The sequence below is a fragment of the Schistocerca gregaria genome, chromosome 6, assembly GCF_023897955.1.
Source record: "Schistocerca gregaria isolate iqSchGreg1 chromosome 6, iqSchGreg1.2, whole genome shotgun sequence".
NCBI lineage: Eukaryota > Metazoa > Arthropoda > Insecta > Orthoptera > Acrididae > Schistocerca > Schistocerca gregaria.
This window is the reverse complement of record NC_064925.1, coordinates 541,599,523-541,626,894: the sequence shown is the minus strand read 5'-3', so window position 1 is coordinate 541,626,894 and position 27,372 is coordinate 541,599,523. Positions and strand designations below refer to the sequence as shown.

At 42.9% G+C, this 27,372-nt stretch overlaps 1 protein-coding gene across 1 annotated transcript in view; it reads left to right on the top strand.

Moving 5' to 3' along the window:
* The window catches only part of LOC126278931 (dynein axonemal heavy chain 1-like), an 825,957-nt gene that overhangs the window by 627,503 nt on the left and 171,082 nt on the right, over window positions 1-27,372 (top strand). Inside the window, 2 exon segments of the mRNA XM_049979209.1 lie at window positions 7,111-7,421; window positions 16,537-16,762. Coding sequence (XP_049835166.1) covers window positions 7,111-7,421; window positions 16,537-16,762 — 537 coding nt within the window.

The following is a 27,372-nucleotide window of genomic DNA, read 5'->3' as shown; positions in this document are numbered from 1 at the left end:
ACACGAGACAGAAAATCAGCGACGACATTGTCTGCGCCTCTGACGTAACGTATGTCATTCATAAACTGACATATAAGGTCCATATGCCTAAAACGTCTCGGGGATGAGTCCTTACCTGGGTTACGGAAAGCGTAAACCAATGGCTCGTGGTCGGTAAATACCACGAGATGGCGACCTTCGATATCGTCTTGGAAATATTTGATAGCAGCGTAAATAGCAAACAGTTCCCACTCGAAGGTCGACCATTTACGTTGGGAAACGGTCAGTTTGTGGGAGAAAAATCTGAGCGGCTGTACAACAGAACCCACGGATTGCTGAAGTACTGCCCCCACTGCTGTATCACTTGCGTCTGTAGTAAGCCAGATGGGAGCATCAGGAATGGGGTGAGCAAGCGTAACAGCTGTCTGTAAGGCTGACTTTAGATTATCAAATGCGCGACGCATATCTGGAGTCCACGTGACCGCCCGAGACCCTGATGTGTTTTTTCCTGCGAGGGCATCCGTCAGTGGGGCTTGTATGTCGGCGGCGCGGGGAATATGTTTACGGTAGTAATTTACCGTTCCAAGGAAGCGGCGGAGGCCCTGAAAATCTTTGGGCAAAGGCACCGTACTAATGGCCTCCACCCGTTCAGTTAGGGGGCGGATGCCGTCGCCAGAAACTCTGTGGCCCAGAAAAGTGAAACTGGTGCGGCGGAGTTGTGACTTAGTATTGTTCACTGCGATACCGTTTGCTTTTAATAGTTGGAGCACTGTATTTAAATGTTGTTCATGTTCCTCGAGGGAGGAAGAAAAAATTAACAAGTCGTCCAGGTACGCATATGCAAAGTCCAGTTTTCCAACCAGCGAGTCGATGAACCGTTGCCACGTCTGTGGAGCATTTTTAAGGCCAAATGGCATAAACAAATACTCGAACAACCCGAACGGGGTGATGATAGCGGTCTTTTCAACGTCCTCAGGTGCCATTGGCAGTAGGTGGTACGCCTTATGACAATCGACTACACTGAAAATTTGTGCCCCATGCAGCTGGGAAGCAAAGTCTTGAATATTTGGGACGGGATAATTATCTAAAATTGTTCTGGCGTTAAGCGCCCGATAGTCACCGCAGAGGCGGAAAGTGTCATCTTTCTTGGGCACCAAACGAATGGATGACGACCAACAACTAGAAGAAGGGCGGATAGTCTTATTATCTAAAAGTTCCTGAACAATAGCTTTAGCGTGTTTAAGTTTTTCCGGATTTAAACGCCTAGCCTTTGCACGTACCGGTGGGCCTTCTGTGGTATTTATTCTGTGGACAGTACCGTTATTGATCGCGAACACCGATGGGGATGCTGGACCAGCACCCGTTGCACTGTGACTAACCTGTAATGCACACGTGTGTGTGTCCAAGGCCGGCAGTTCAGCAGCAGTGGCGGTGATCCACTGGTAGTCCTTGTCGAAGAGCTCGGTGGGGTACCTGGTAGCGTCGCGGGTACAGCTTCCGTCCGGCAGTAGAAATGTCACGTGGCGTCGGCTGCAGGTGCGAGGAAGTGGTGCGGGGGTTGGGGGCGTGGCCGTGTGCGACAGCTGGGCGGTCTGCTTACGCGCGTCCGTGAGCTTGGCTTGCACGGCGGCGATGCGTAAGCGGAGGGCCCCATTGCTGTCCCGAAGTTCGTCGTTGTGTGATCTAAGAGAAAGCACTGCAACAGCAGTTTCCGCTAGCTCACACAGCAGAATGGCGCTTTCGGATGAGAGGGGTAAGATATCTGAACCGGTGGTACGGTCTCCCGAGTTAAAGGTTAGTGTACCTTGTTGTAGGTTGGGCGACAGTGCGTGGGCTAAGAGAAAATCTACCCCAAGCACGGGTTCATCCACATCCGCGATAACGAAAGTCCACTGTAAGGGCGTATTAATGTCCTGCAGTTTAAGGCTTAAATTCGTTATTCCATGAGAGCGGATCAGGGAATTATTGGCGGCTCGAAGCGGGGGGCAAGGCTGAAGCTCGAATTTAATACCTGTGGACAAAGGTATCACACTAACCTCGGCCCCCGTGTCGACTAGAAATGAAAGGCAAGACACTGCATCATTCACGTACAAGCGTCCTGGCGCGTGAGGAGAAGAAGTATTTAGTGATAGGCGTCTGTGCGGTGCAACGCGGCCCGTAGCGCATGAATTGGGTCACGTTATTAGTTTGGGAACGCGCATGGAGAACGACATTTCTTAGCCACGTCGCCAAAGCGGGAGTGGAAATAACACCAAGCGGGGCGGCGCGTGGTGTCGCCCGTCGCGCTGGTTGAGGTTGAAGCGGCAGTGGAGAGGGACTTGTTTGTAGTACCCTCCGATGGCGGCGCTGCAATAGTGCTGGTAGGAGAGTAGTTACTGCGGCGGTTGCCAGGCGGCGTTGGCTCCGCGCGCATGCGTGGAGCGAGTCGTGCGCACTCTGTACTGCAGGATGGGAACTGCCGCGCAGGTGTGCCAACCCCTGAGGTCTGAGGGCACCCTGGGGGGGTATGCGGGGGGGCAGAATGTTGTAAACCTGGTCTGCGATCTTCAGTTTGGCATCTAATGGGGCCGAAGTTACATGTAGAAGGTGAAGTTGAACTTGCGGGGGAAGTTTCAGCAACCAGATGGTCCAAAGTGTAATGTCCGGCATGTGATGCGTGTCAATCATAGCGCGGAGATGACGCCAGGGGACCTGGATCCCAGCGATTCTTGACTGATGAGGCGGATAGCTTCCTCTGTCGATGTGGATAGTCGCTCGAGGATGGTGCGTTGGGCGAACGCATATTTGTCCGTAGCGGGGGGCGAAGCCACAATGTCGCAGATCAGATCCAGTTCGTCATGGAGGTGACACAGTAAGCATAGGAACTTTGAATTGTCATCGGCGATGCCGTGTAGCTGCAGGACGTGGTCGACCAAGGGAAACCATGTGCGTGGGTGATCCTTGCGAAGGGATGGTAGCTTCGGCCAACGGGTGGGAAAGTCTTGACGTAAATGTTTATCGGAAACTGTCTCTCCCTGTCCATAGTTCTGCAACGTAATTGTCTCGGGTGCAGTAGCGGTGCACCAGCTTCCGCCACTGTCAGTGGCACGCGGCACGGTAGGCGCGGCTGGCTCGACCTTGGTCGAGAAATCAACGAATCGAGCGGTCGACGGAGTAACGCCCACGGGCGTAGAATGGACCGGCGCGGTAGAATCGACCGTAGTCGACCGATGTGTGGCGAACGACGGAATACAGTTTCCGGACCCCTCCCCTACAGGTGCATTAAAATAGTTAAAATCACCTAATGTTTGTGGAACACACGCGGCAGGAACGGCGTGTGCCGTCGGAAACACTCGTAAAGCGGACGCTGGTGGTGTAGGGGGGGTTGGTGCAAAATCCGGAGTTCTGGCAGAAATATGAACTCTCCTGTCTTGAGCGTCCAGCTCCATTTGTACAGTCACTGATTCGGGTGGAAAATTCACACTTGCACTTGGGAAACCTGTAAACATAGTCACTGGGGTTTCAGCACATTGTGTCGGCTGTTGAGCACTCGGAACACGTGGAAAGTTCGTATTGGACGTAATACGTTCATATTCAAAGTTTTGTGCGCAGAAAACGTTCTGATGGTATGGAACACTGTCACACGACGGCTGACTCATGTACGGTAACGGAAAGTTATTGTTCGTACCTGATGCCGGCACACGTGGCTGTGGAATTGTATAAACACTGTCCTGTTGAGTACAGCTAGTCGATGTGTTCGGAAACTGCGTAGAACGATTGCGGACACCCGGTGGATAATTGTAAAACCATGCCGAAGCGTCCGTTGGAACACTTAGTTGGCACGTGTTCGGTGTAGCAGGCGGCAAGCGATCCATTGTGTACTGCTCGACGGTATAAGATTTCGTTGTAGCACTCGTGAACAAAATTTGGGGTCACCAATATGGATCTAGCGTTGTAGGGTTGCCGAATCCAATGATGCACGCTACACCACGTGTAATAAACACTATTTTTATTTTTCGTAAGCACACATATACAGTTGTTTACATTCTGAATTCTCAGTACACGTCCGTACACTTTCGCGCGCGACCACAGACTGGGGCAAAGAGCTTGCCAAAAACAAAGATATTACACGTGACTTGGTCGATAGTCGCCACAAACTCATATCTTGTGTTCATAACCTCTGCAATTCATCAGTCACAATCATACACACACGCCACAAACATCCTTCTTCTCAGGTTGTGATTCTGAATATTATCCTGCTGTTTCTGAGGTTTTGGCTGAATGAACAAAATTTCTTCTTTCTTCTTCTTTAAAGTGCATGCAATATGAATTCACCCATCACTTTGATGTGTCTTCTGAATTCCTTTCACAGCGGTAGTTTATTTGGACAATTCTTCTTTTTTTCTCCTCATGGAATTCTTCAATTTCCTCTTTGGACAAAAGAGTGAAAGCTGTGGATGTGCTATGGATGTGTAAAATTTCATGACTCTCATAAAATCCACAGCATTCTGAATTGCAGCTGTATTTGGTCTGGAAAGATTGTGATGTAGCATGATGCTTCAGTAGGCCGCCTACACCATCACAAGGCCCCTACCCATGACCAATAGCACTGCATACCCAGTCAGTTGGCACTAGCGACTTACTCAATTCAAACGTCTGGTAGTGATTTTTAAAATGACTTGAAGTGCAATCAGAAATAATGATTATCTTCTCTGCCCCTGTTTACATTTGAAGAATGTTGCATATTTGCTAACAAAGCATGTGATGAGTCATTTCATATGTCGTCGCTTATAACTGTAACACTTGTGGTCTTGTTTTGAAAATATGTCTCTCCTTTAATAATTGAAACCTGGTCATTACTCCAATGGACACCCTTGTACTTCTTGTGCAAGAATTACGGACCAGTTCTCAGCAAAATCACAGTGAAGCATTAAACATAGTTCTTCAGCCAGTACACATCCTTTCACTTCTGCAGCGTATTGTTGTTGCAGTTTCTACAGATGCTAGTGTGTTACTGCTTTCACTGACCATTTACCAAGTTCATCAATGAAACTGTTGAAGGCAACAGTTTTCTTAATAAGCTTATTTTCATCCAATGTCGCATATGTAATTTCTGCAGAATTATCTGCTACATCTTCCAGGCCCAGTGTCTGTAAAGACAGTCCTCCCTTTCTATGGTTGTCACCACATTTTTGAAACAAACAAGTCTCTCGCTTATGTTACAGACTACTAATAACTTCACAAGCCCAATCAAGGTGTCATATGTCACATGCTCCAGTAAGTTCTTCAAAGTTACCACACAAAGTTCAAAATTTGCATAGTACACACATAACCATCTCTAGGGGGGTGTTGAACTACCCACTTATGTTGTAGTGAATAAAATTTTGATCTTCCAATATGTGAAGTTGTATAGTTGCTCTTACAAATTACAAAAGTTTCTTCAATACTGTGAGTCATGTACCTCTTCACTTTCACAACTTTTTGACCTACAACTGTTACAGTTATAGTGTCTTTTTTGTTGGCACTCTGGAGAGAATAGTCCCATTTATCTTCCAGATTCTATTTGAACTTGAGCTGCTTCTACAGTATGACCATAATAGAGATCTGCTCTTCCTAAGACTCTTTTTACAGACCTCACATTTCTTGACTTGTCTACCATGTACTTTGATACTGATGAAGAGTGGATCAAAATTGTTTTCTTTGAAAATGTCAACTCTGAAGATGGAATTTATACTTTGAAGAGTGTGGTCAGTTTTGCTGTAGTGTATTCATCTATAGCTTTAGTAATTTGTCTGTGCTTTGATACATAGAGCTTATGACCCGACTTCACAGATGACGGTTTCTTAACAGGACTAACACCTGCCTCTTTAGTTGACTGACTCAGATGATGGAAAATATGCATCATCTGCACCATGGGAGGCTTCACCTTGTTCAGATTCTATCATTGTTGTTATTCTATCAAAACATTTAGTACACAAAATGTCATCACTGGAAACGTCTTCACTTTGATACAGAGTCTTCCAATGAGAACACTCTTTCCCAACCTGAACAAAGTTTACTTTTTGTTTGTCTTGCATATCACTCTTTTATGGAGATGCAAATATTCAGCACATTTCACTCTCCTGTGGTCCTGGTCAAAAGATATTTCAAACAGTTTGTTTCACAAAACACACTACAACTGTTTCAACTGGCAATTTCCTCACGAAAACACAGAACTCACTGGATAGTCTCAGATTTTGTAGAAGCCTCTTCGGTAAACAAATTAGCACTGAACAACTACAATACAGAAACCTGGCAATGAACAACCATGACAAAGAAACCGACAAGAAACTAAAACAAAGTGTAAGAAATATCTGCAACAATGAAAATGAAAAGAGATAACTGCAACAAAGAAAGTGATAAGAAATAACTGCAACAAAGACAATGAAAATAAGCATTGGAACAAAGAAATTAGTAAGAAACAATTTCAGTGAAGACATACATTACCCTTAATAATAATATTTAAAGTAAAACCTGTCAGACGTAAAAGTGGAAGCTCTCCTTTACAAAGAGAATATAGTACTACATGATACTAATCAACAGAAAAAAAGAACTTTCCTGGATTGGCAGTTTCAGGGGGGGGGATTTGTATTTTGTAAATTAGAACAAAAATTCATAAGGCGGGAGGAAAAGAACTTTGAAAAATATGTCCAAATTGAGGATACCATTATAATCATGTACCTCTTAACAAAATATCTAGAACTGTTACAGAGATACAGCATTTTTTAAAAAAATTGTGAGATGCATCTTCAAAATGGTGTTTGCAGTTTCATCTTTGGTGGCCTGTATCTTGGGGCAGGAATTTTTTTGGAGAAAACAAAAAAATATGTGTTTCTTACTTACTCCTGAGTTTTAACATATGCCAATTTCAATAACATCTGAGTCTACGAAGGTAACTCCCCTGCCTGAAGTGATACAGATTGAGCCATAAGCATGCGCTTTTGCGGTTCCAAGTGTCATTTTTTTTTAGATTAGATTAGACAATCATTAAGTTTTTTCCTTGTGTGAAATAATTTGTGTTGATTTATTCTGTGGCCATTTAAGAATTGAATATTTCTGTGTTTTTGTTGTACAGAATTTGTAGAGGTAGTTTAATCATTTTGTGATTTTTAGGGAAAGGAGTCAGGTATGTCAATTGTAAGGCTGTCAGATTCAGACCTACTGCGGACACTGGAATCTGCTATACGTCTGGGCAAGCCATGCCTCATTGAAAATGTGGGTGCAGAGATAGATTCTGCTTTGGATCCAGTGCTTCTTCGACAAGTATTTCAACAGAGAGGCACAGATATGCTAAAGTTGGGTGATAGTGTAATACCTTACAACCATGATTTTAGGTTGTACATTACAACAAAACTTCCAAATCCTCATTACACACCTGAACTCACTGGCAAGGTCATGTTGGTGAACTTCACTCTAGTGCCAAGGTAAGTTTCATAGTTTAATATGAGGAGCTCTTTTAAAATAAGTTTCAATAAAATATAGGAAAGCCTGTGTGTAAGGAACCTTATTATTTTTTTAACCTTGAACATGAATTATTTATTGTTGTGATGAGAAGTATAGAATCAGCATAAGCAGAGGAGTTGTTCAATTCATCAGGTGATTTTGGTGGCGCAGATAATTTAAAAGATCCTAAACCTGCAAAATCATTCCCTACTGCAATAAGGAGATGTAAAATGAGGAATAAAAAGTAACACTGTGTTCTGGAAGATGAAAGGTGGTTGTGGAACCAATTAATACAATCATAATTTGGAAGTGTATCATAAACCAATTTCCAACATGGAGGACGAGGTGTAATCTAATATCATAGATAGTGAAAGTCTGAAAAAAGTGGAGGAAATATGGCAAATACATTGCAAACAGAAAAGCTGAGGAGTGGTTCCAAGGAAAGCAAACACAGAAAGATAATAACCAGAGACACAAGAGTACACAAAAGATAATGTTGCTTTTACTCCTCTCAGTAATGTTTCTTCTCTCAATATTCTAGTTTTGATCAGAGCAGCAAGATCAGTTTTAAAGAGTGCCAATGCAAGGATTACAGGAAGTGTTCTTCTTTCTATTCTGTTGCTGTGCTCCATATCCAATAAAGTCCCTAAGTTCCTTGTACCAGTTTTCATTTTTATTAACGTATTTGGTTTCAGGCATAAAACTGTGCAACAATCTGTGAGTGTGACCATCCCTCCTCTTCTAGGTCCTTTGACATTTGAAGTCAGCTGCAGTATTCCTAAACAACTTTGCCTGGACACAAATGCAGGGCTGGATCCCTGAGGAGTTATGGAATCTAGGGGAGGCAACTACAAGGGACATTCAAAAGTTTCTGTTCCAAGGCCATACAGGTCATAATTGGTATGCTAAGGAGGCAAAATTGCCATGAGCATTGAGGCAATAATCCCATCAACACACCACGCTGAAGATACCCATTAGATATAACACTGTGTCTTGCTTTGTGAGTAAGTCCATAACTGTCTGCGGCACATCCTAGTCCAGCAGGAATTGTCAACTTTTCAAGGCTTTTTTTAAGGGACTGGAGGTGTGATAATCACATAGGAAGGTATCAGGACTTTAGACCTTGTGCTTGATTGTCTCCCATAATAGATGACGCTGGCCTCCCAGATCAACGGACATTTTGTGTTGAATTGCAACCAGCAGAGAACCTGGTGCACAGTGATAGTTTAATTCTTCATTCTCTGATGGATGTCTATAGGTGTTTATCCTTTGGCAACCATGAAAATAATGATAGGACATTGGTCATGTTCTGACACATTTGGTAAAAACATTGCTATGGTTGACATTTCTGCATTTCCTGGATGCACATTGGAAAGACACAAATGCCACATTAATCCCTAGCCTACATGTCTGTGTGTATATACCCTCATCAGAGTAACACTATGCATAATTGATGCAGCAGCGCCTGATTACCTGTTACGTACCTACCAACTTGCACATTCAGACTAAAAACTCCTGGTTTCATTCAGAACCTGTCTCCATCATTCTTAATAGAAGTCTTTGAATTTTGAGGAGAGAGAAAGAATAAAGAAATGTATAGAAATAGGAACAGTAGGAGAAATGTCAGTGGCTAGATCTTGTTTAATGTGGATCTCAGCTTGTAAATAAGTGCGTCACACACTGTGATTTTGAAGTTGTTCGTCACAACACTTGTAGTGTGATAAAATTTCAGGGGACTGCCATGATTATAGTATACACGAGTTATGGCTTCGTTGCCAGTCCACATGCCATAGTTTCATCTGTTATTGCAGCCATTGTGAGTGGCACCATATGTAATAGTTACTCATCTGTCTACTTGGACATCGAGTGTTACCCATTTTGCCTCAGTGTAGAGTCTTACGTGATTGTGCTTTAGTTGTGCATGTCTTGTGTATCTACAGGATACTCCTTAATTGCCAAATGTAGCTAATTGGATGCAACATGTGATGGCTGACAGCAATGAGGTACTCCAGTCTTTGGATGCAGAATGGCAGAGATACGGTACTCTGATCTTAATGTCCCAGGAAAGGTTTTACAGGTTGTGACAGAATGACATTTTAAAAATGTGGGGGATTGTAGAAGATGAAAATTTGAACATTTTAATACAAGTGAACTATATCCAGAAATGTTAAATAATGTTTCTACATTCCCCACTGGGCTGTTGAAAATCAATGCAGTACCTGTATGAGAAAGTACCAGGTGTGATTCTCGGTGAATTCTTGGAGATCACCATATTTGGCCACACATCTTACCAGATAATTTGAATGGTGCAAGGTTTTTGAACTGTCTGGACTATGCCTTGCCTCAATTTCTGAAAGATGTTCCTTGCAATTGCAGACTGCTTTGTGGTTTCTGACCTCACCTCTCCTGACTTTTTCCTCTTGGGTTAACTAAGGTCCTTTGTGTACTCAGCACCAGTTGTACCAATAACTGAGCTTATTAAGCTCATCTTCACAGCATTTGGAACAGTAAAAGGTTAGGATGGAATCTTGCAGAGAATCACACAAAACATGATTAATCACAGCACATTGTGTAAAGAGGTTGATGGTTGTCACATTGAACATTAATTTTTAATCTACAGCGGTGAAGCAACAAATTAGATTTACAGTACTTGGCTGTACTGTACTGTCAGTAAATGTTTTTCAGAGTACAGTATTCTGGTGTTTCATTTAGCCTACCAAATGTGCAGACAGGACATAGTGCTGTGGAGACTGTATTTCACTTTTCTGGGTACAGGCTCCTTATATCAAAATGTTCAAAATTTCATCCTCTACAATCTCCCAAACTTTTAAAATGTCATACTGTTGCACCCTGTACACAGCATCTTCTCAGTTCACTGCTGAACCTCCAAACAATATATATATATATATATACACAGCATCTTCTCAGTTCACTGCTGAACCTCCAAACAATATATATATATATATATATATATATATATATATATATATATATATATATATATATATTGTTTGGAGGTTCAGCAGTGAACTGAGAAGATGCTGTGTACAGGGTGCTTGGCTTGACACCATTGCATTTTAGTTACCCTCTGTGAGCGGGGCTCTCATGGGCCCCTTCCAATTTTTATCCATGATTTTTTTCATCCAACCGCCTCTTCTGGGTTCCAGTTGGCACTTCACTCACACCTCAGATTCAGGAAAATGGTATCCCACAGGGTTCTGTATTAAGTGTTACACTCTTACTCATAGCCATGAACGGGCATGTAATGTCGGTTGGCCCTCAGGTTACCCCAGTAACCCTTAACTCTTTGCCTTTAAATATGTCTGCTTGTGTCTGTGTATGTGCGGATGGATATGTGTGTGTGTGTGTGTGCGAGTGTACACCTGTCCTTTTTTTTTTTCCCCTAAGGGAAGTCTTTCCGCTCCCGGGATTGGAATGACTCCTTACCCTCTCCCTTAAAACCCACACCCTTTCATTTTTCCCTCTCCTTCCTTCCTTCCTGACGAAGCAACTGCCAGTTGCGAAAGCTCGTAATTTTGTGTGTGTGTTTTGTTCATGTGCCTGTCTGCCGGCGCTTTCCCGCTTGGTAAGTCTTGGAATCTTTATTTTTAATATATTTTTCCCATGTGGAAGTTTCTTTCTGTTATATATATATATATATATATATATATATATATATATATATATATATATATATATATATATATATATATACAGGGTGTTACAAAAAGGTATGGCCAAACTTTCAGGAATCATTCCTCACACACAAATAAAGAAAAGATGTTATGTGGACATATGTCCAGAAATGCTTAATTTCTATGTTAGAGCTCATTTTAGTTTCATCAGTATGTACTGTACTTCCTCGATTCACCGCCAGTTGGCCCGATTGAAGGAAGGTAATGTTGACTTCGGTGCTTGTGTTGACATGCGACTCATTTCTCTACAGTACTAGCATCAAGCACATCAGTACGTAGCATCAAAAGGTTAGTGTTCATCACGAACGTGGTTTTGCAGTCAGTGCAATGTTTACAAATGTGGAGTTGGCAGATGTCCATTTGATGTATGGATTAGCACGGGACAATAGCCGTGGCACGGTACGTTTGTATCGAGACAGATGTCCAGAACAAAGGTGTCCCGACAGGAAGACGTTCGAAGCAATTGATCGGCATCTTAGGGAGCACGGAACATTCCAGCCTGTGACTCGCGACTGGGGAAGACCTAGATCGACGAGGACACCTGCAATGGACGAGGCAATTCTTCGTGCAGTTGACGATAACCCTAACGTCAGCGTCAGAGAAGTTGCTGCTGTACAAAGTAACGTTGACCACATCACTGTATAGAGAGTGCTACAGGAGAACCAGTTGTTTCCGTACCGTGTACAGCGTGTGCAGGCACTATCAGCAGCTGATTGGCCTCCATTGGTACACTTCTGCTAATGGTTCGTCCAACAATGTGTCAATCCTCATTTCAGTGCAAATGTTCTCTTTACGGATGAGGCTTGATTCCAATGTGATCAAATGGTAAATTTTCACAATCAACATGTGTTGGCTGGCGAGAATCTGCACGCAGTTGTGCAATCACGTCATCAACACAGATTTTCTGTGAACGTTTGAGCTGACATTGTTGGTGATGCCTTGATTGGGCCCCATGTTCTTCCACCTACACTCAGTGGAGCACGTTATCATGATTTCATACAGGATCTCTACCTGTGCTGCTAGAACATATGCCTTTACAAGTACGACACAACATGTGGTTCATGCACGATGGAGCTCGGGTACATTTCAGTTGAAGTGCTTGTACGCTTCTCAACAACAGATTCGGTGACTGATGGATTGGTAAAGGTGGACCAATTCCATGGCCTCCACGCTCTCCTGACCTCAACCCTCTTGACTTTCATTTATGGGTGCATCTGTAAGCTCTTGTCTACGCAATCCCGGTACCTAATGTAGAGGCTTTTCGTGCCCTTATTGTGGATGGCTGTGATACAATACGCCATCGTCCAGGGCTGCATCAGGGCATCAGGGATTCCATGTGAAGGAGGGTGGATGCTTATATCCTTGCTAATGGAGGACATTTTGAACATTTCCTGTAACAAAGTGTTTGAAGTCACGCTGGTACGTTCTGTTGCTGTGTGTTTCCATTCCATGATTAGTGTGATTTGAAGAGAAGTAATAAAATGAGCTCTAACATGGAAAGTAAGCGTTTCCGGACATGTCCACATAATATATTTTCTTTCTTTGTGTGTGAGGAATGTTTCCTGAAAGTTTGGCTGTACGTTTTGTAACACCCTGTATATACACTCCTGGAAATTGAAATAAGAACACCGTGAATTCATTGTCCCAGGAAGGGGAAACTTTATTGACACATTCCTGGGGTCAGATACATCACATTATCACACTGACAGAACCACAGGCACATAGACACAGGCAACAGAGCATGCACAATGTCGGCACTAGTACAGTGTATATCCACCTTTCGCAGCAATGCAGGCTGCTATTCTCCCATGGAGACGATTGTAGAGATGCTGGATGTAGTCCTGTGGAACGGCTTGCCATGCCATTTCCACCTGGCGCCTCAGTTGGACCAGCGTTCGTGCTGGACGTGCAGACCGCGTGAGACGACGCTTCATCCAGTCCCAAACATGCTCAATGGGGGACAGATCCGGAGATCTTGCTGTCTAGGGTAGTTGACTTACACCTTCTAGAGCACGTTGGGTGGCACGGGATACATGCGGACGTGCATTGTCCTGTTGGAACAGCAAGTTCCCTTGCCGGTCTAGGAATGGTAGAACGATGGGTTCGATGATGGTTTGGATGTACCGTGCACTATTCAGTGTCCCCTCGACGATCACCAGAGGTGTACGGCCAGTGTAGGAGATCGCTCCCCACACCATGATGCCGGGTGTTGGCCCTGTGTGCCTCAGTCGTATGCAGTCCTGATTGTGGCGCTCACCTGCACGGCACCAAACACGCATACGAGCATCATTGGCACCAAGGCAGAAGCGACTCTCATCGCTGAAGACGACACGTCTCCATTCGTCCCTCCATTCACGCCTGTCGCGACACCACTGGAGGCGGGGCGTGAGCGGAAGACGGCCTAACGGTGTGCGGGACCGTAGCCCAGCTTCATGGAGACGGTTGCGAATGGTCCTCGCCGATACCCCAGGAGCAACAGTGTCCCTAATTTGCTGGGAAGTGGCGGTGCGGTCCCCTACGGCACTGCGTAGGATCCTACAGTCTTGGCGTGCATCTGTGCGTTGCTGCGGTCCGGTCCCAGGTCGACGGGCACGTGCACCTTACGCCGATCACTGGCGACAACATCGATGTACTGTGGAGACCTCACGCCCCGCGTGTTGAGCAATTCGGCGGTACGTCCACCCGGCCTCCCGCATGCCCACTATACGCCCTCGCTCAAAGTCCATCAACTGCACATACGGTTCACGTCCACGCTGTCGCGGCATGCTACCAGTGTTAAAGACTGCGATGGAGCTCCGTATGCCACGGCAAACTGGCTGACACTGACGGTGGCGGTGCACAAATGCTGCGCAGCTAGCGCCATTCGATGGCCAACACCGCGGTTCCTGGTGTGTCCGCTGTGCCGTGCGTGTGATCATTGCTTGTACAGCCCTCTCGCAGTGTCCGGAGCAAGTATGGTGGGTCTGACACACTGGTATCAATGTGTTCTTTTTTCCATTTCCAGGAGTGTATGTTGTGTGACTAGGACTTCCAATTGGGTAGACTGTTCACTGGGTGCAAGTCTTTAAAATTTGATGCCACTCTGGTGACTTGCGCGTCGATGGGGATGAAGTGATGGATGATTAGTACAACACAACAAAAATCTCTGACCCAGGTGGGAATTGAACCTGGGCCCTTAGGATTGACATTCTGTCACACTGACCACTCAGTTATGAGGGGCAGACAGCAAGTTCACTGAGCTTGGGATATAAAACCATCCTAAAAGTTCAGATAATATTTCGGTAACTAGGTGTCTCACAATATAAAAAAGGATTAAAATCTTGAAGGAATTTGATCATAATTTGTAAAAAAGGGCTCCATTGGTCCTAAAAACCACAAGCTAATAGAAATTCAGTGTTGTAGTTAGTTTTTAAAATTATTTACCATTGATAAAAGAAATTCACACTTAACTTAATCCTTTCAATGCTTAGTTCATGCCAACATTTCAGCTGCTGTGTGTAGTGTAACTCACCTAATGCCAGTCCCAACTGCGCTGGCCATTTTTGTCACACAGTGTAGTGCACCTATTGTGCTGAATTGTCATCACTGATGTGTCTGTTTATTTGTCTACTAATATTCACAAAACTTTACACTGAAGGAAAAGGTTATCTTCCATAAATTCTTTCAAGTATAGTGTAGACCATGAAATGGGCTGAAACATATTCCCACACTGCTTCTTTTTCACCACTACTGCTATTCCTTCCTTTTGTTTTACGTACTGCAACTGACATATTTTATCAAGGTCAGATTGCTTTCCAAGATGATTGAGTAATGCGTCGAAAGTGTTTTTCTCATAGCTACACAATGTTTTCTGATAGTTACGCCCTTTATTTCATTCGTTCTTTGTGATGCTTTTCCAAAATTTCAAGAATGATAGTTGGTGGGAACTTGGACATAGACAGGTTTTTTTTTTTTTTTTACTGTATCAAGAGTGTATTACACACATGTGTAGTGTGTGTAAAAATAAATTTTGTACCCCCTTTTTTTCAAATGCATTCATTCACACTTAGTAGGTCTGTTTTTCCAGTTGATTCTGTTCCAGCTGTATGGCATGTGGACAACATGGATGTCTCTTTTGTCATGCCACTTGAACGTCATTAGTGTGCTAATCAAGATAATTTCCAGTTTTCAGCTTCTGCAACCAGAGTTCAAAATTTTGCATCCTTTTTTTTCCATTCACACGAATTGTACCCACTGCATTATTTTCTGTGCCATGCAAATAACGGAAGAGAACTGGATTTGTATACCAGTTGTCAATGTACAATGTGGATCTAATTCCTAATTGTGTTTCCAGAAGTATTGTAACTACGTTGTCCATTTATTAGAAATCTTACTGTGAACACTTTACGTGCTGGCAGGTGAGTACAGGAAACATGAAGCACCGTTTCCTCATTATTGAGGTGCTGAAGAGCCAGGATTGACTATGTCCAAAGATGAATGCAAAATTCAAAATCTCTATCACTATTCATAAGTAACCTTTCTACTTCTGAATTTATCAATCCTCTCTGCACAGCTTTGAAGAGCTTCACAACACACTCCTGTATTGTAATCTGGATGAAAAGTATGAATGGTAAATAGAAAGCATCATTTGACACCAGTGAGCAGTGTTCATTAAGTTGTTAGTATCATTATACTAAAGGGCTGTAGGGTACATTATGTATTCGTGTCACAAACAGCGAAATTAATATGTCCGGCATGAACACTGGCGACATTATTGCCTCCTACTGCATATGTCTTTTTGCTATCATGTGTGTGTGCACTTTTGTGATTGAGTACGCACTGCCAGCATTTGTAGACTTCAGCAAGACCCACAGTGTATAAAGTAGAGAAAGGGTCTCTAGAATGAAATCAGAAAAAAGAAGCTTTTACATACCACTCAGTGCCAGGCAGGAACATCAACTTAATGGTGACACAAAAGCTTAATTTTGGAACAACAAAAACACTCTGACAAGAGAGCAGAATCAAGTAGAGTGTAGGAAGAATCAAAAAATTAAGCTGAACATCTGGATCAGTAGAGGCCTGGCTGTACAGTACGATAGGGAAACCACCACTGAATTTGAAGTTATTGAGATGTTATTTGTATTTTATGTGATGTTGTATGTGAGAATGCAGCATTCTCCTTCAACAGACTTATTTTGTTTATGGGAAACAGCATTTTTAAACATTTCCTGCCCAAATTTCAATCTGAAGTTACGAAATTCATGCCGTCTATAAGTATCTGTTATTTTAATACAGAATAGCTTACTTTATACTTTCACATTTGTATTGACACAAAGCTGTATCCAAATTTTCAGATGTGTGCAGTACAATTATGGTATTGAAGTAAAAATTTTAATGGTCTTCCTTTTTCTTTTGTTTACAGTGGCTTACAGGATCAACTGTTGGCACTTGTTGTAATGCAGGAACGGCCAGATCTGGAGGAGGCACGTAGTTCACTTATTGTAAGCAGTGCACAAATGAAAAATGAACTCAAAGAAATTGAGGATCGAATCCTGCACAGATTGAGTGTGTCAGAGGGCTCACCTGTAGATGACATTGACCTTATTGTCACTCTGGAGGCATCTAAAGTCAAAAGTGAGGAGATAAAGGTAAATAGATTCAATCTATCCCCCAGCTCCCTACGCCAGTAACTATAATGTCTAATTTTCAATGACTTTTGAATAGGAATAAATGTTTCCAATAATTAATGGCTGTATGGCTCAGTAGTGAACTGCAAAACTACATATCTATAGTTCTCAAGATTGATCTCCAGCCAAACCTAAGGTCTTTAACTGCCACCACTTCTTTCACCTCTGGCACTGTTTGTTAATGTGAAAAATGCTGAGTTGCACTGTGGATTAGTTAGTTCAAATGTTGTTCTCAGCCTAATGAAACACTGCAGCATTTAAACCAACCATCAGGGGATGACAGCTTTACTTTTTTAGTAGTAGTAGTAGTAGTAGTAGTAGTAGAGGGATTTTGGGCGCACGACAGCAAGGTCTTCAGCACCCGTTCAGTAACGTAGTGAGACGGGTGTCAAGAAAAATCCCAGAACAGGAATATAAAACGGAACAGAAAACTTGGGTAACAATCGTTGAAAAACATGTGCTCACCCACACCAAAGCGTGTGATGAAGCAGAGCGTCGGCAGTAAAACATGGACAACACAGGAAGAAAATGATAGAGGAAGCTAAAACAATGTAGCAGATGGCATTGACCGGTGGATAGGCCCATAAACAAATGAATTTGTTCACACACACACACACACACACACACACACACACACACACACACACATACCATAATTTTAATATAGTATATACTAATGGTTCCAAAATGGCGGGCACAATTGGCTGTTCTATTATTTTACTCAATTGAATCTTTAGAATGGTCTCTTCAGTCAGTTTGATGTATTTCATACCAATGTCCATGCAAATCTGCGAGCAATGGATCACACGAGACATGACTGGGAGGCGAAATTCTTCATCCTAGTTCCCTCGGTATTCAGCAGACCATCCAGCACATTATGTGCCCAGCATATGAAATAGTCCAGAATATCCAGGACACCATTTTTATTTGTAAAGAAATGGAAAAGAGGTGTCACTCTGTTGAGTACCTGAACTGTTGGAAATTTGTGAGAACAATGTGTCTGATTCCACAGCAAAGGAGGTATGTACTCTACCCAATTGCTGAGAAGGTCCATAGTGACTCTATGGAAGGAAAATCTCTGCACAAAGTGGATAAGAAGTTTCAGTCAATAAAGGGGGAGGCAATCAGTGACCAATTATAGAGATGTTGAAGTGTGATTAACACATCGTAGAGTAGGACATAGGTAGCTTCACTTCCTTCTCAGATGTGAGGTGCTGTCAGTTAATAACGCTTTTGGAGTACTGCTTCTAGTTTGTCAGTCTGTAACAAAGAGTATTTTATGTCCTGCCCAGAGGGCAGAAGCCAGTTTATTAGCAGACCTGCCACCAACTCTAAATAACTGAGAGATGAATGTGATTCTTATTTTAAGATTTTTATTTTAAGATTTTGTGTTGTGTCTGACCTTTTACTTAAACTTTGGACAGGAAGTTTTGTGCATGCAGAGAATAGTTAACACATTCAGTTATGATGTAAATGATCATCCAACCACTTTATCTACGATTTATGTTTCATATCTTTTCTGGTCTGGTAGCTGTGTTTTGATAGTATCCACATATCTTAAACACAGACTGTGTTAATATTTCTCAGTTTCATTAGCAGTTTTCAGTTTCATACACTTAAGTCTGGTTGAGTGCATTACTGTGAAAAACAGTGTGAGAGAATAAATGTGATATCATCTAGCTTTTGAAATGTTGATATTTCACCCAAATTTCTCTCTCAAAAGTATTTGGAAGGGCACTGAAAACCATGATGTTGAGTGCCCTAAACAAGAGAAAACAACAATAATGAAAAATAACTGTCATCTGGCGTAGTCAACTTTCTACCTGCTGCTGTGACACACCAGCAAGTTATAAATATATCTCTTTTTTAAAATTCTCAAGTTGTCTGTATGATTTTGTGTGTCAGTAGCTTAATCTTGCACTTCAGTAACTGTAAAATGTAGATTCATTAAGTGTGTAACACTTTTGACCATTGTTTCTTCAGGGTTCTTACTGGAGGGGGGGGGGGGGGGGGGGTAGTGATGGTGAAGAATGTGATGTGTCACATTGCGCACCTCAAGTGTTCCATCCATGGACTCTGGGACTTGGTAAAGCAATCAAATCACTCAAGGGGAAGGATCAGCCTGGAGGCTGGCTGTCTGAACTCGCCCATTCACTCTGTGGGTGCACAGATGGCCACTCCTGCACTAGGGTTTGAACAGTCACACAGGAAGAGGGGTTTGCTTCTTATTGGGAATTCCAATGTTAGGCGTGTTACATAGCCCCTTACGTAAATAACATCCAGGGCCAGAAAGAACTCCAATGTGCACTCAATATGTCTGCCAGGAGCCTCATCTGAAATGCGAGGAGGCCCTGTCTATAGCTGTTGAGCATGCAGGTTGCAGTTGTCTGGAATTAATGGCTCATGTCAGCTCTAATGACTTTTAAAGCTTGGGTTTTGGGTCAAGACTACTGGCCTAGTGTGTGGGCTGCATGCAGAGCTCACAATTTACAGCATCATTGCCAGAGTTGATCAAGCTGCTTCAGTTTGGTGCCAAGTAGAGGGTCTCGACCAGAGATTTCCACGAACCATGGACCTTGCCATTGTTGGTGAGGCTTGCGTGCCTCAGCGATACAGATGGCCGTACTGTAGGTGCAACCACAGTGGAGGGGTATCTGTTGAGAGGCCAGACAAATGTGTGGTTCCTGAAGAGGGGCAGCTGCTTTTTCAGTAGTTTTAGGGGCAACAGTCTGGATGATTGACTGATCTGGCCTTTTAACACTAATCAAAACGGCCTTGCCATGCTGGTACTGTGAATGGCTCAAAGCAAGGGGAAACTACAGTCATAATTTTTCCCGAGGGCATGCAGCTTTACTGTATGGTTAAATGATGATGGCGTCCTCTTGGGTAAAATATTCCAGAGGTAAAATAGTCACCCCATTCAGACCTCCGGACGGGGACTACTCAAGAGGACCTCGTTATCAGGAGAAAGAAAACTGGTGTCCTATGGATCGGAGCATGGAATGTCAGATCCCGTAATCGGGCAGGTAGGTTAGAAAATTTCAAAAGGGAAATGGATAGGTTAAAGTTAGATATAGTGGGAATTAGTGAAGTTTGGTGGCATGTGGAACAAGACTTTTGATCAGGTGAGTACAGGGTTATAAATACAAAATCAAAGGGATTATGCAGGAGTAGGTTTAATAATGAATAAAAAAAATAGTAGTGTGGGTAAGCTACTACAAACAGCATAGTCAACGCATTATTGTGGCCAAGACAGACACGAACCCCACACATAATACAGTAGTACAAGTTTATATGCCAACTGGGTCTGCAGATGACGAAGAAATTGAAGAAATGTATGTTGAGATAAAAGAAATTATTCAGGTAGTGAAGGGAGACGAAAATTTAATAGTCATGGGTGACTGGAATTCAATAACAAGGAAAGAAAGAGAAGGAAACGTAGTAGGTGAATATGGATGGGGCTAAGAAATGAAAGAGGAAGCCGCCTGTTAAAATTTTGCACAGAGCATAACTTAATCATAGCTAACATTTGGTTCAAGAATCATGAAAGAAGGTTGTACACTTAGAAGAAGCCTGGAGATACTGGAAGGTATCAGATAGATTATGGAATGGTAACACAGAGATTTAGGAACCAGGTTTTAAATTGTAAGACATTTCCAGGGGCAGATGTGGGCTCTGACCACAATCTATTGGTTATGAACTGTAGATTAAAACTGAAGAAACTGCAAAAAGGTGGGCATTTAAGGAGATGGGACGTGGATAAACTGACTAAACCAGAGGTTGTACAGAGTTTCAAGGAGAGCATAAGGGAACAATTGACAGGAATGGGGGAAAGAAGTACAGTAGAAGAAGAATGGGTAGCTTTGAGGGATGAAGTAGTGAAGGAAGCAGAGGATCAAGTAGGTAAGAAGATGAGGGCTAATAGAAACCCTTGGGTAACAGAAGAAAGATTGAATTAAATTGATAAAGGAGAAAATATAAAAATGCAGTAAATGAAGCAGGCAAAAAGGAATACAAACGTCTCAAAAATGAGATCGACAGGAAGTGCAAAATGGCTAAGCAGAGATGGCTAGAGAACAAATGTAAGGATGTAGAGTCTTATCTCACTAGGGGTAAGATCGATACTGCCTACAGGAAAATTAAAGAGATCTTTGGAGAAAAGAGAACCACTTGTATGAACACCAAGAGCTCAGATGGAAACCCAGTTCAAAGCAAAGAAGGGAAGGCAGAAAGGTGGCAGGAGTATATAGAGGGTCTATACAAGGGCGATGTAATTGAGGGCAATATTATGGAAGTGGAAGAGGATGTAGATGAAGATGAAATGGGAGGTATGATACTGCATGAAGAGTTTGACAGAGCACTGAAAGACCTAAGTCGAAACAAGGCCCGGGGAGTAGACAATATCCCATTAGAACTACTGACAGCCTTGGGAGACAAAACTCTTTCATCTGGTGTGTAAGATGTATGAGACAGGTGAAATACCCTCAGACTTAAAGAAGAATATAATTATTCCAATCCCAAAGAAAGCAGGTGTTTACAGATGTGAAAATTACCGAACTATCAGTTTAATAAGTCACGGCTGCAAAATACTAATGCGAATTCCTTACAGACAAATGGAAAAACTGGTAGAAGCCGATTTTGGGGAAGATCGGTTTGGATTCTATAGAAATATTGGAATACGTGAGGCAATACTGACCCTACGACTTATCTTAGGAGATAGATTAAGGAAAGGCAAACCTACGTTTCTAGCATTTGTAGACTTAGAGAAAGCTTTTGACAATGTTGAGTAGAATACTCTCTTTCAAATTCTGAAGGTGGCAGGGATAGCATACAGGGAGCAAAGGGCTATTTAAAATTGGTACAGAAACCATATCGAAACTGCCGTCTGCTTCACATCTGCTGCGTAGCGAGCTACATTAATTTAAGTATTAACTGTATTTTTCTTACTTGTCACTTCTTCTTCCATGTGTTTTTGCTTTTAGGAAGCTTTAATTGTCGAGTGCTAGTAATAGTGTTCCGTAGATTTTGTGATTGTTTTGAATACAGTCAGAGTTCCTTTAGTCATCATAGTGCCAGTAGTGCTAGTGTTTGTTTTCAATACAGTTCAGAGACAGGTAGTGCTATTTTCATTGTTTTCTACCAGAAGTGTCTAGCAACCACAGTTTAGTCATATATCAGCCGCCTTTAGTGAATTAGCAGCCTAGTTAAAAGTTGATTAACTCTCTACAGTAAATTGATTTCTTAGGATGGATAGGATGTGTGACTGCTGTGTACGGATGCAGGAGGAGCTGGCCACTGTTCGTGAACAGCTGAACGTGTTGATGGCCGCGGTCAGCCGTCTTCAGGCTGCTGTCTCGGAGTGTAGCGGCAGTGGGGAGTCTGGTGTGTCGCATGGTACACCCCAGGTGTTACATGCTTCACCCACTGTCCATGCTGTCGAGACATCTTCACGGGTACCGGGCGCGGTTGGGGCACCCTCTCCTCAAGGAGAGTGGCGGGTTCAGCGGCATTCGCGGCGCACGAGACGGAGGGTCAATGTGGAGGCTGGCCTTGTGGCATCGCCCGCTCTGCCTGTGAGTGGACATGTGGCCGCTCCTTCAGCAAGGTCCGAGCAGCCACACGGGGGGAGAGGTTTATTAGTTATTGGGAGCTCCAACGTTAGGCGGGTGATGGAACCCCTTAGAGAAATAGTGGAAAGGTCAGGGAAGAAAGCCGGTGTTTACTCTGTCTGCTTGCCGGGGGGTCTCATCCGAGATGTGGAGGAGGCTGTGCCGGCGACGATAGAGAACACTGGGTGCACCCGACTGCAAATTGTTGCTCATGTCGGCACCAAATTGACGGAGATCCGAAATGTGAAATAGTTTGGGTGAAGGTCATGGGTAAAGCAGGCTCAGACATGGTAATTGGATGTCTCCATAGGCCCCCTGGTTTAGCAGCTGTTGTGGCTGAGCACCTGAAGGATAATTTGGAAAATATTTCGAGTAGATTTCCCCACCATGTTATAGTTCTGGGTGGAGATTTTAATGTGCCATATATAGACTGGGAGATTCAAACGTTCATAACGGGTGGGAGGGACAAAGAATCCAGTGAAATTTTTTTAAAGTGCTTTATCTGAAAAGTACCTTGAGCAGTTAAACAGAGAACTGACTCGTGGCGGTAACATATTAGACCTTCTGGTGACAAACAGACCCAAACTATTTGAATCAGTTAATGCAGAACAGGTTATCAGCGATCATAAAGCGGTTACTGCATCGATGATTTCAGCCGTAAATAGAAATATTAAAAATGGTAGGAAGATTTTTCTGTTTAGCAAAAGTGACAGAAAGCAGATTACAGAGTACCTGATGGCTCAACACAAAAGTTTTGTCTCAAGTACAGATAGTGTTGAGGATCAGTGGACAAAGTTCAAAACCATCGTACAATATGCGTTAGATGAGTACGTGCCAAGCAAGATCATAAGAGATGGAAAAGAGCCACCGTGGTACAACAACCGAGTTAGAAAACTGCTGCGGAAGCAAAGGGAACTTCACAGCAAACATAAACATAGCCAAAGCCTTGCAGAAAAACAAAAATTACGCGAAGCGAAATGTAGTGTGAGGAGGGCTATGTGAGAGGCACTCAATGAATTCGAAAGTAAAGTTCTATGTACTGACTTGGCAGTAAATGCTAAGAAATTTTGGTCTTATGTCAAAGCGGTAGGTGGATCAAAACAAAATGTCCAGACACTCTGTGACCAAAATGGTACTGAAACAGAGGATGACAGACTAAAGGCCGAAATACTAAATGTCTTTTTCCAAAGCTGTTTCACAGAGGAAGACTGCACTGTAGTTCCTTCTCTAGACTGTCGCACATATGACAAAATGGTACCCCACTGATACCATTAACCACAGGGATCTACCAGTTCGATTTTACACAGAGTACGCGAAGGAACTTGCCCCCTTCTTTCAGCGGTGTACCGTAGGTCTCAAAAAGAGCATAGCATTCCAAAGGATTGGAAAAGGGCACAGGTCATCTCCGTTTTCAAGAAGGGACGTCGAACAGATGTGCGGAACTATAGACCTATATCTCTAACGTCGATCAGTTGTAGAATTTTGGAACACGTATTATGTTCAAGTATAATGACTTTTCTGGAGACTAGAAATCTACTCTGCAGGAATCAGCATGGGTTTCGAAAAAGACGGTCGTGTGAAACCCAGCTCGTGCTATTCGTCCACGAGCCTCAGAGGGCCATAGACACGAATTCATAGGTAGATGCCGTGTTTCTTGACTTCGGCAAGGCATTCGATACAGTTCCCCACAATCGATTAATGAACAAAGTAAGAGCATATGGACTATCAGACCAATTGTGTGATTGGATTGAGGAGTTCCTAGATAACAGAACGCAGCATGTTATTCTCAATGGAGAGAAGTCTTCCGAAGTAAGAGTGATTTCAGGTGTCCCACAGGGGAGTGTCGTAGGACTGTTGCTATTCACAATATACATAAATGACCTGGTCGATGACATCGGAAGTTCACTAAGGCTTTTTGTGGATGATGCTGTGGTATATCGAGAGGTTGTAACAATGGAAAATTGTACTGAAATGCAGGAGGATCTGCAGCGAATTGATGCATGGTGCAGAGAATGGCAATTGAATCTCAATGTAGACAAGTGTACTGTGCTGCAATTACATAGAAAGATAGATCCCTTATCATTTAGCTACAAAATAGCAGGTCAGCAACTGGAAGCAGTTAATTCCATAAATTATCTGGGAGTACGCATTAGGAGTGATTTAAAATGGAATGATCATATAAAGTTGATCATTGGTAAAGCAGATGCCAGACTGAGATTCATTGGATGAATCCTAAGGAAATTCAATCCGAAAACAAAGGAAGTAGGTTACAGTATGCTTGTTCGCCCACTGCTTGAATACTGCTTAGCAGTGTGGGATCTGTTCCACATAGGGTTGATAGAAGAGATAGAGAAGATCCAATGGAGAGCAGCACACTTCATTACAGGATCATTTAGTAATCGCAAAAGCGTTATGGAGATGATAGATAAAGTCCAGTGGAAGACTCTGCATGAGAGACGCTCAGTAGCTCGGTATTGGCTTTTGTTGAAGTTTTGAGAACATACCTTCACCAAAGAGTCAAGCAGTATATTGCTCCCTCCTATGTATATCTTGCGAAGAGACCATGAGGATAAAATCAGAGAGATTAGAGCCCACACAGATGCATACCGACAATCCTTCTTTCCATGAACAATACGAGAGTGGAATAGAAGGGAGAACCGATAGAGGTACTCAAGGTACCCTCTGCCACACACCGTCAGGTGGCTTGCTGAGTATGGATGTAGATGTAGATTTAGATGTAGATGTAGATGGCAGTTACAAGAGTCGAGGGGCATGAAAGGGAAGCAGTGGTTGGGAAGGGAGTGAGACAGGATTGTAACCTCTTCCCGATGTTACTCAATCTGTATATTGAACAAGCAGTATAGGAAACAAAAGAAACATTTGGAGTAGGTATTAAAATCAATGGAGAAGAAATAAAAACTTCGAGGTTTGCTGATGACATTGTAATTATGTCAGAGACAGCAAAGAACTTGGAAGAGCAGTTGAGTGGAATGGACAGTGTCTTGAAAGGAGGATATAAGATGAACATTGACAAAAGCAAAATAAGGATAATGGAATGTAGTCGAATTAAATCGGGTGATGCTGAGGTACTTAGATTAGGAAATGAGACACTTAAAGTAGTAAAGGAGTTTTGCTATTTGGGGAGCAAAATAGCTGATGATGGTTGAAGTAGAGAGGATATAAAATGTAGACTGTCAATGGCAAGGAAACCATTTCTGAAAAAGAGAATTTTTTTAACACAGAGTATAGATTTAAGTGTCAGGAAGTCGTTTCTGAAAGTCTTTGTGTGGAGTGTAGCCCTGTATGGAATTGAAACATGGTCGTTAAATAGTTTGGATAGGAAGAGAATAGAAGCCTTCGAAATGTGGCCCTACAGAAGAATGCTGAAGATTACATGGGTAGATCACATAGGTAATGAGGAGGTATTGAATTGAAATGGGGAAAAGAGGAATTCATGGCAACTTGGCTAGAAGAAAGTACCGGTTGGTAGGACATATTCTGAGGCATCAAGGGATCAATAATGTAGTATTGGAGGGCAGTATGGAGGGTAAAAATTGTAGAGGGAGACCAAGAGATGAATATACTAAACAGATTCAGAAGGATTTAGGTTGCAGTAGTTACCAGGAGATGAAGAAGCTTGCACAGATGCTGCATCAAACCAGTGTCAGGACTGAAGACCACATGAACAGCTTAGCTTTTGCATGAACAGTGCTGGCCTAGTGCATGGGCTGCATGCATAGCTCACAATTTACAGCATCATTTCCAGAGTTGTTCAGGGTGCTCTGTTTCGTTGCCAAGTATAGGGTCTCAACCAGAGATTTTCTCAGCTCTGTGACAATCTTGGCTGCAGATGTCTGAGCTGTGTTGCAGTGAGAATAGTAGGGTTCCCCTTGATAGGTCAGGGGAGCACTTCACAAAGGAAGCACCTACTCAGGTCACAAAGTACTTAAGCAGTGCACGTGGCGGTTCTGTAGGCTTGACTGTGATTTGGGGTCCTATGGTGAACATTCACCAGTTGACACACAGAAAAATTGACAGCCAAAATGATATATGTAAATTGTCAAAGTATTCATAGCAAAGTTCTGGAATTTACTACCCTCCAGGAAATTTGTCATGTCCAAATTATTCTGAGACCCAAGAGCTGGCTAAAACACGAAGTAGAAAACACTGAAGTATTTAGTGAGGCATGGAGCAAATATGGAAAAGACAGATTAGATGCCATAGGAGGGGGAACGTTCATTGCAGCCAACAAAAATAATGTCTCTCTGTTCATTTTGAGTGCGACTGTGAAGTTATATGGACATGTATAACTGGTCTAGGTGCAATCATATAAATTGTTGGATGTTTTTACCTGCCAGCTGACTCCACTGTGACACTTTTAGAGTCTTTGAAGAAAGTCAACACTCATTGATATGGAAATACCCAGATCAAGCAACATTAATTGGAGTCTACTTTAGCCTACAATGCAAAGACCGGGTGTCTATGGATTTATTGCAAGGGTGTGGGCACGTAGCCTCACGAAGTACTTTTGAACATGTTTTCCAAAAATTATCTTGAGCACCTAGTTTGACAGCCTGCAAGCAATGGAAACAGACCTTGTAACTATAAACAGTACTCAGAATGAGATTTTCACTCTGCAGCGGAGTGTGCGCTGATATGAAACTTTCTGGCAGATTAAAACTGTGTTCCCGACCGTGACTCAAACTCGGGACCTTTGCCTTTCGCGGGCAAGTGCTCTACCAACTGAGCTACTGAAGCACGACTCACGCCCGGTACTCACAGCTTTACTTCTGCCAGTATCCGTCTCCTACCTTCCAAACTTTACAGAAGCTCTTCTGCGAAACATGCAGAACTAGCACTCCTGAAAGAAAGGATACTGTGGAGACATGGCTTAGCCACAGCCTGGGGGGATGTTTCCAGAATGAGATTTTCACTCTGCAGCGGAGTGTGCGCTGATATGAA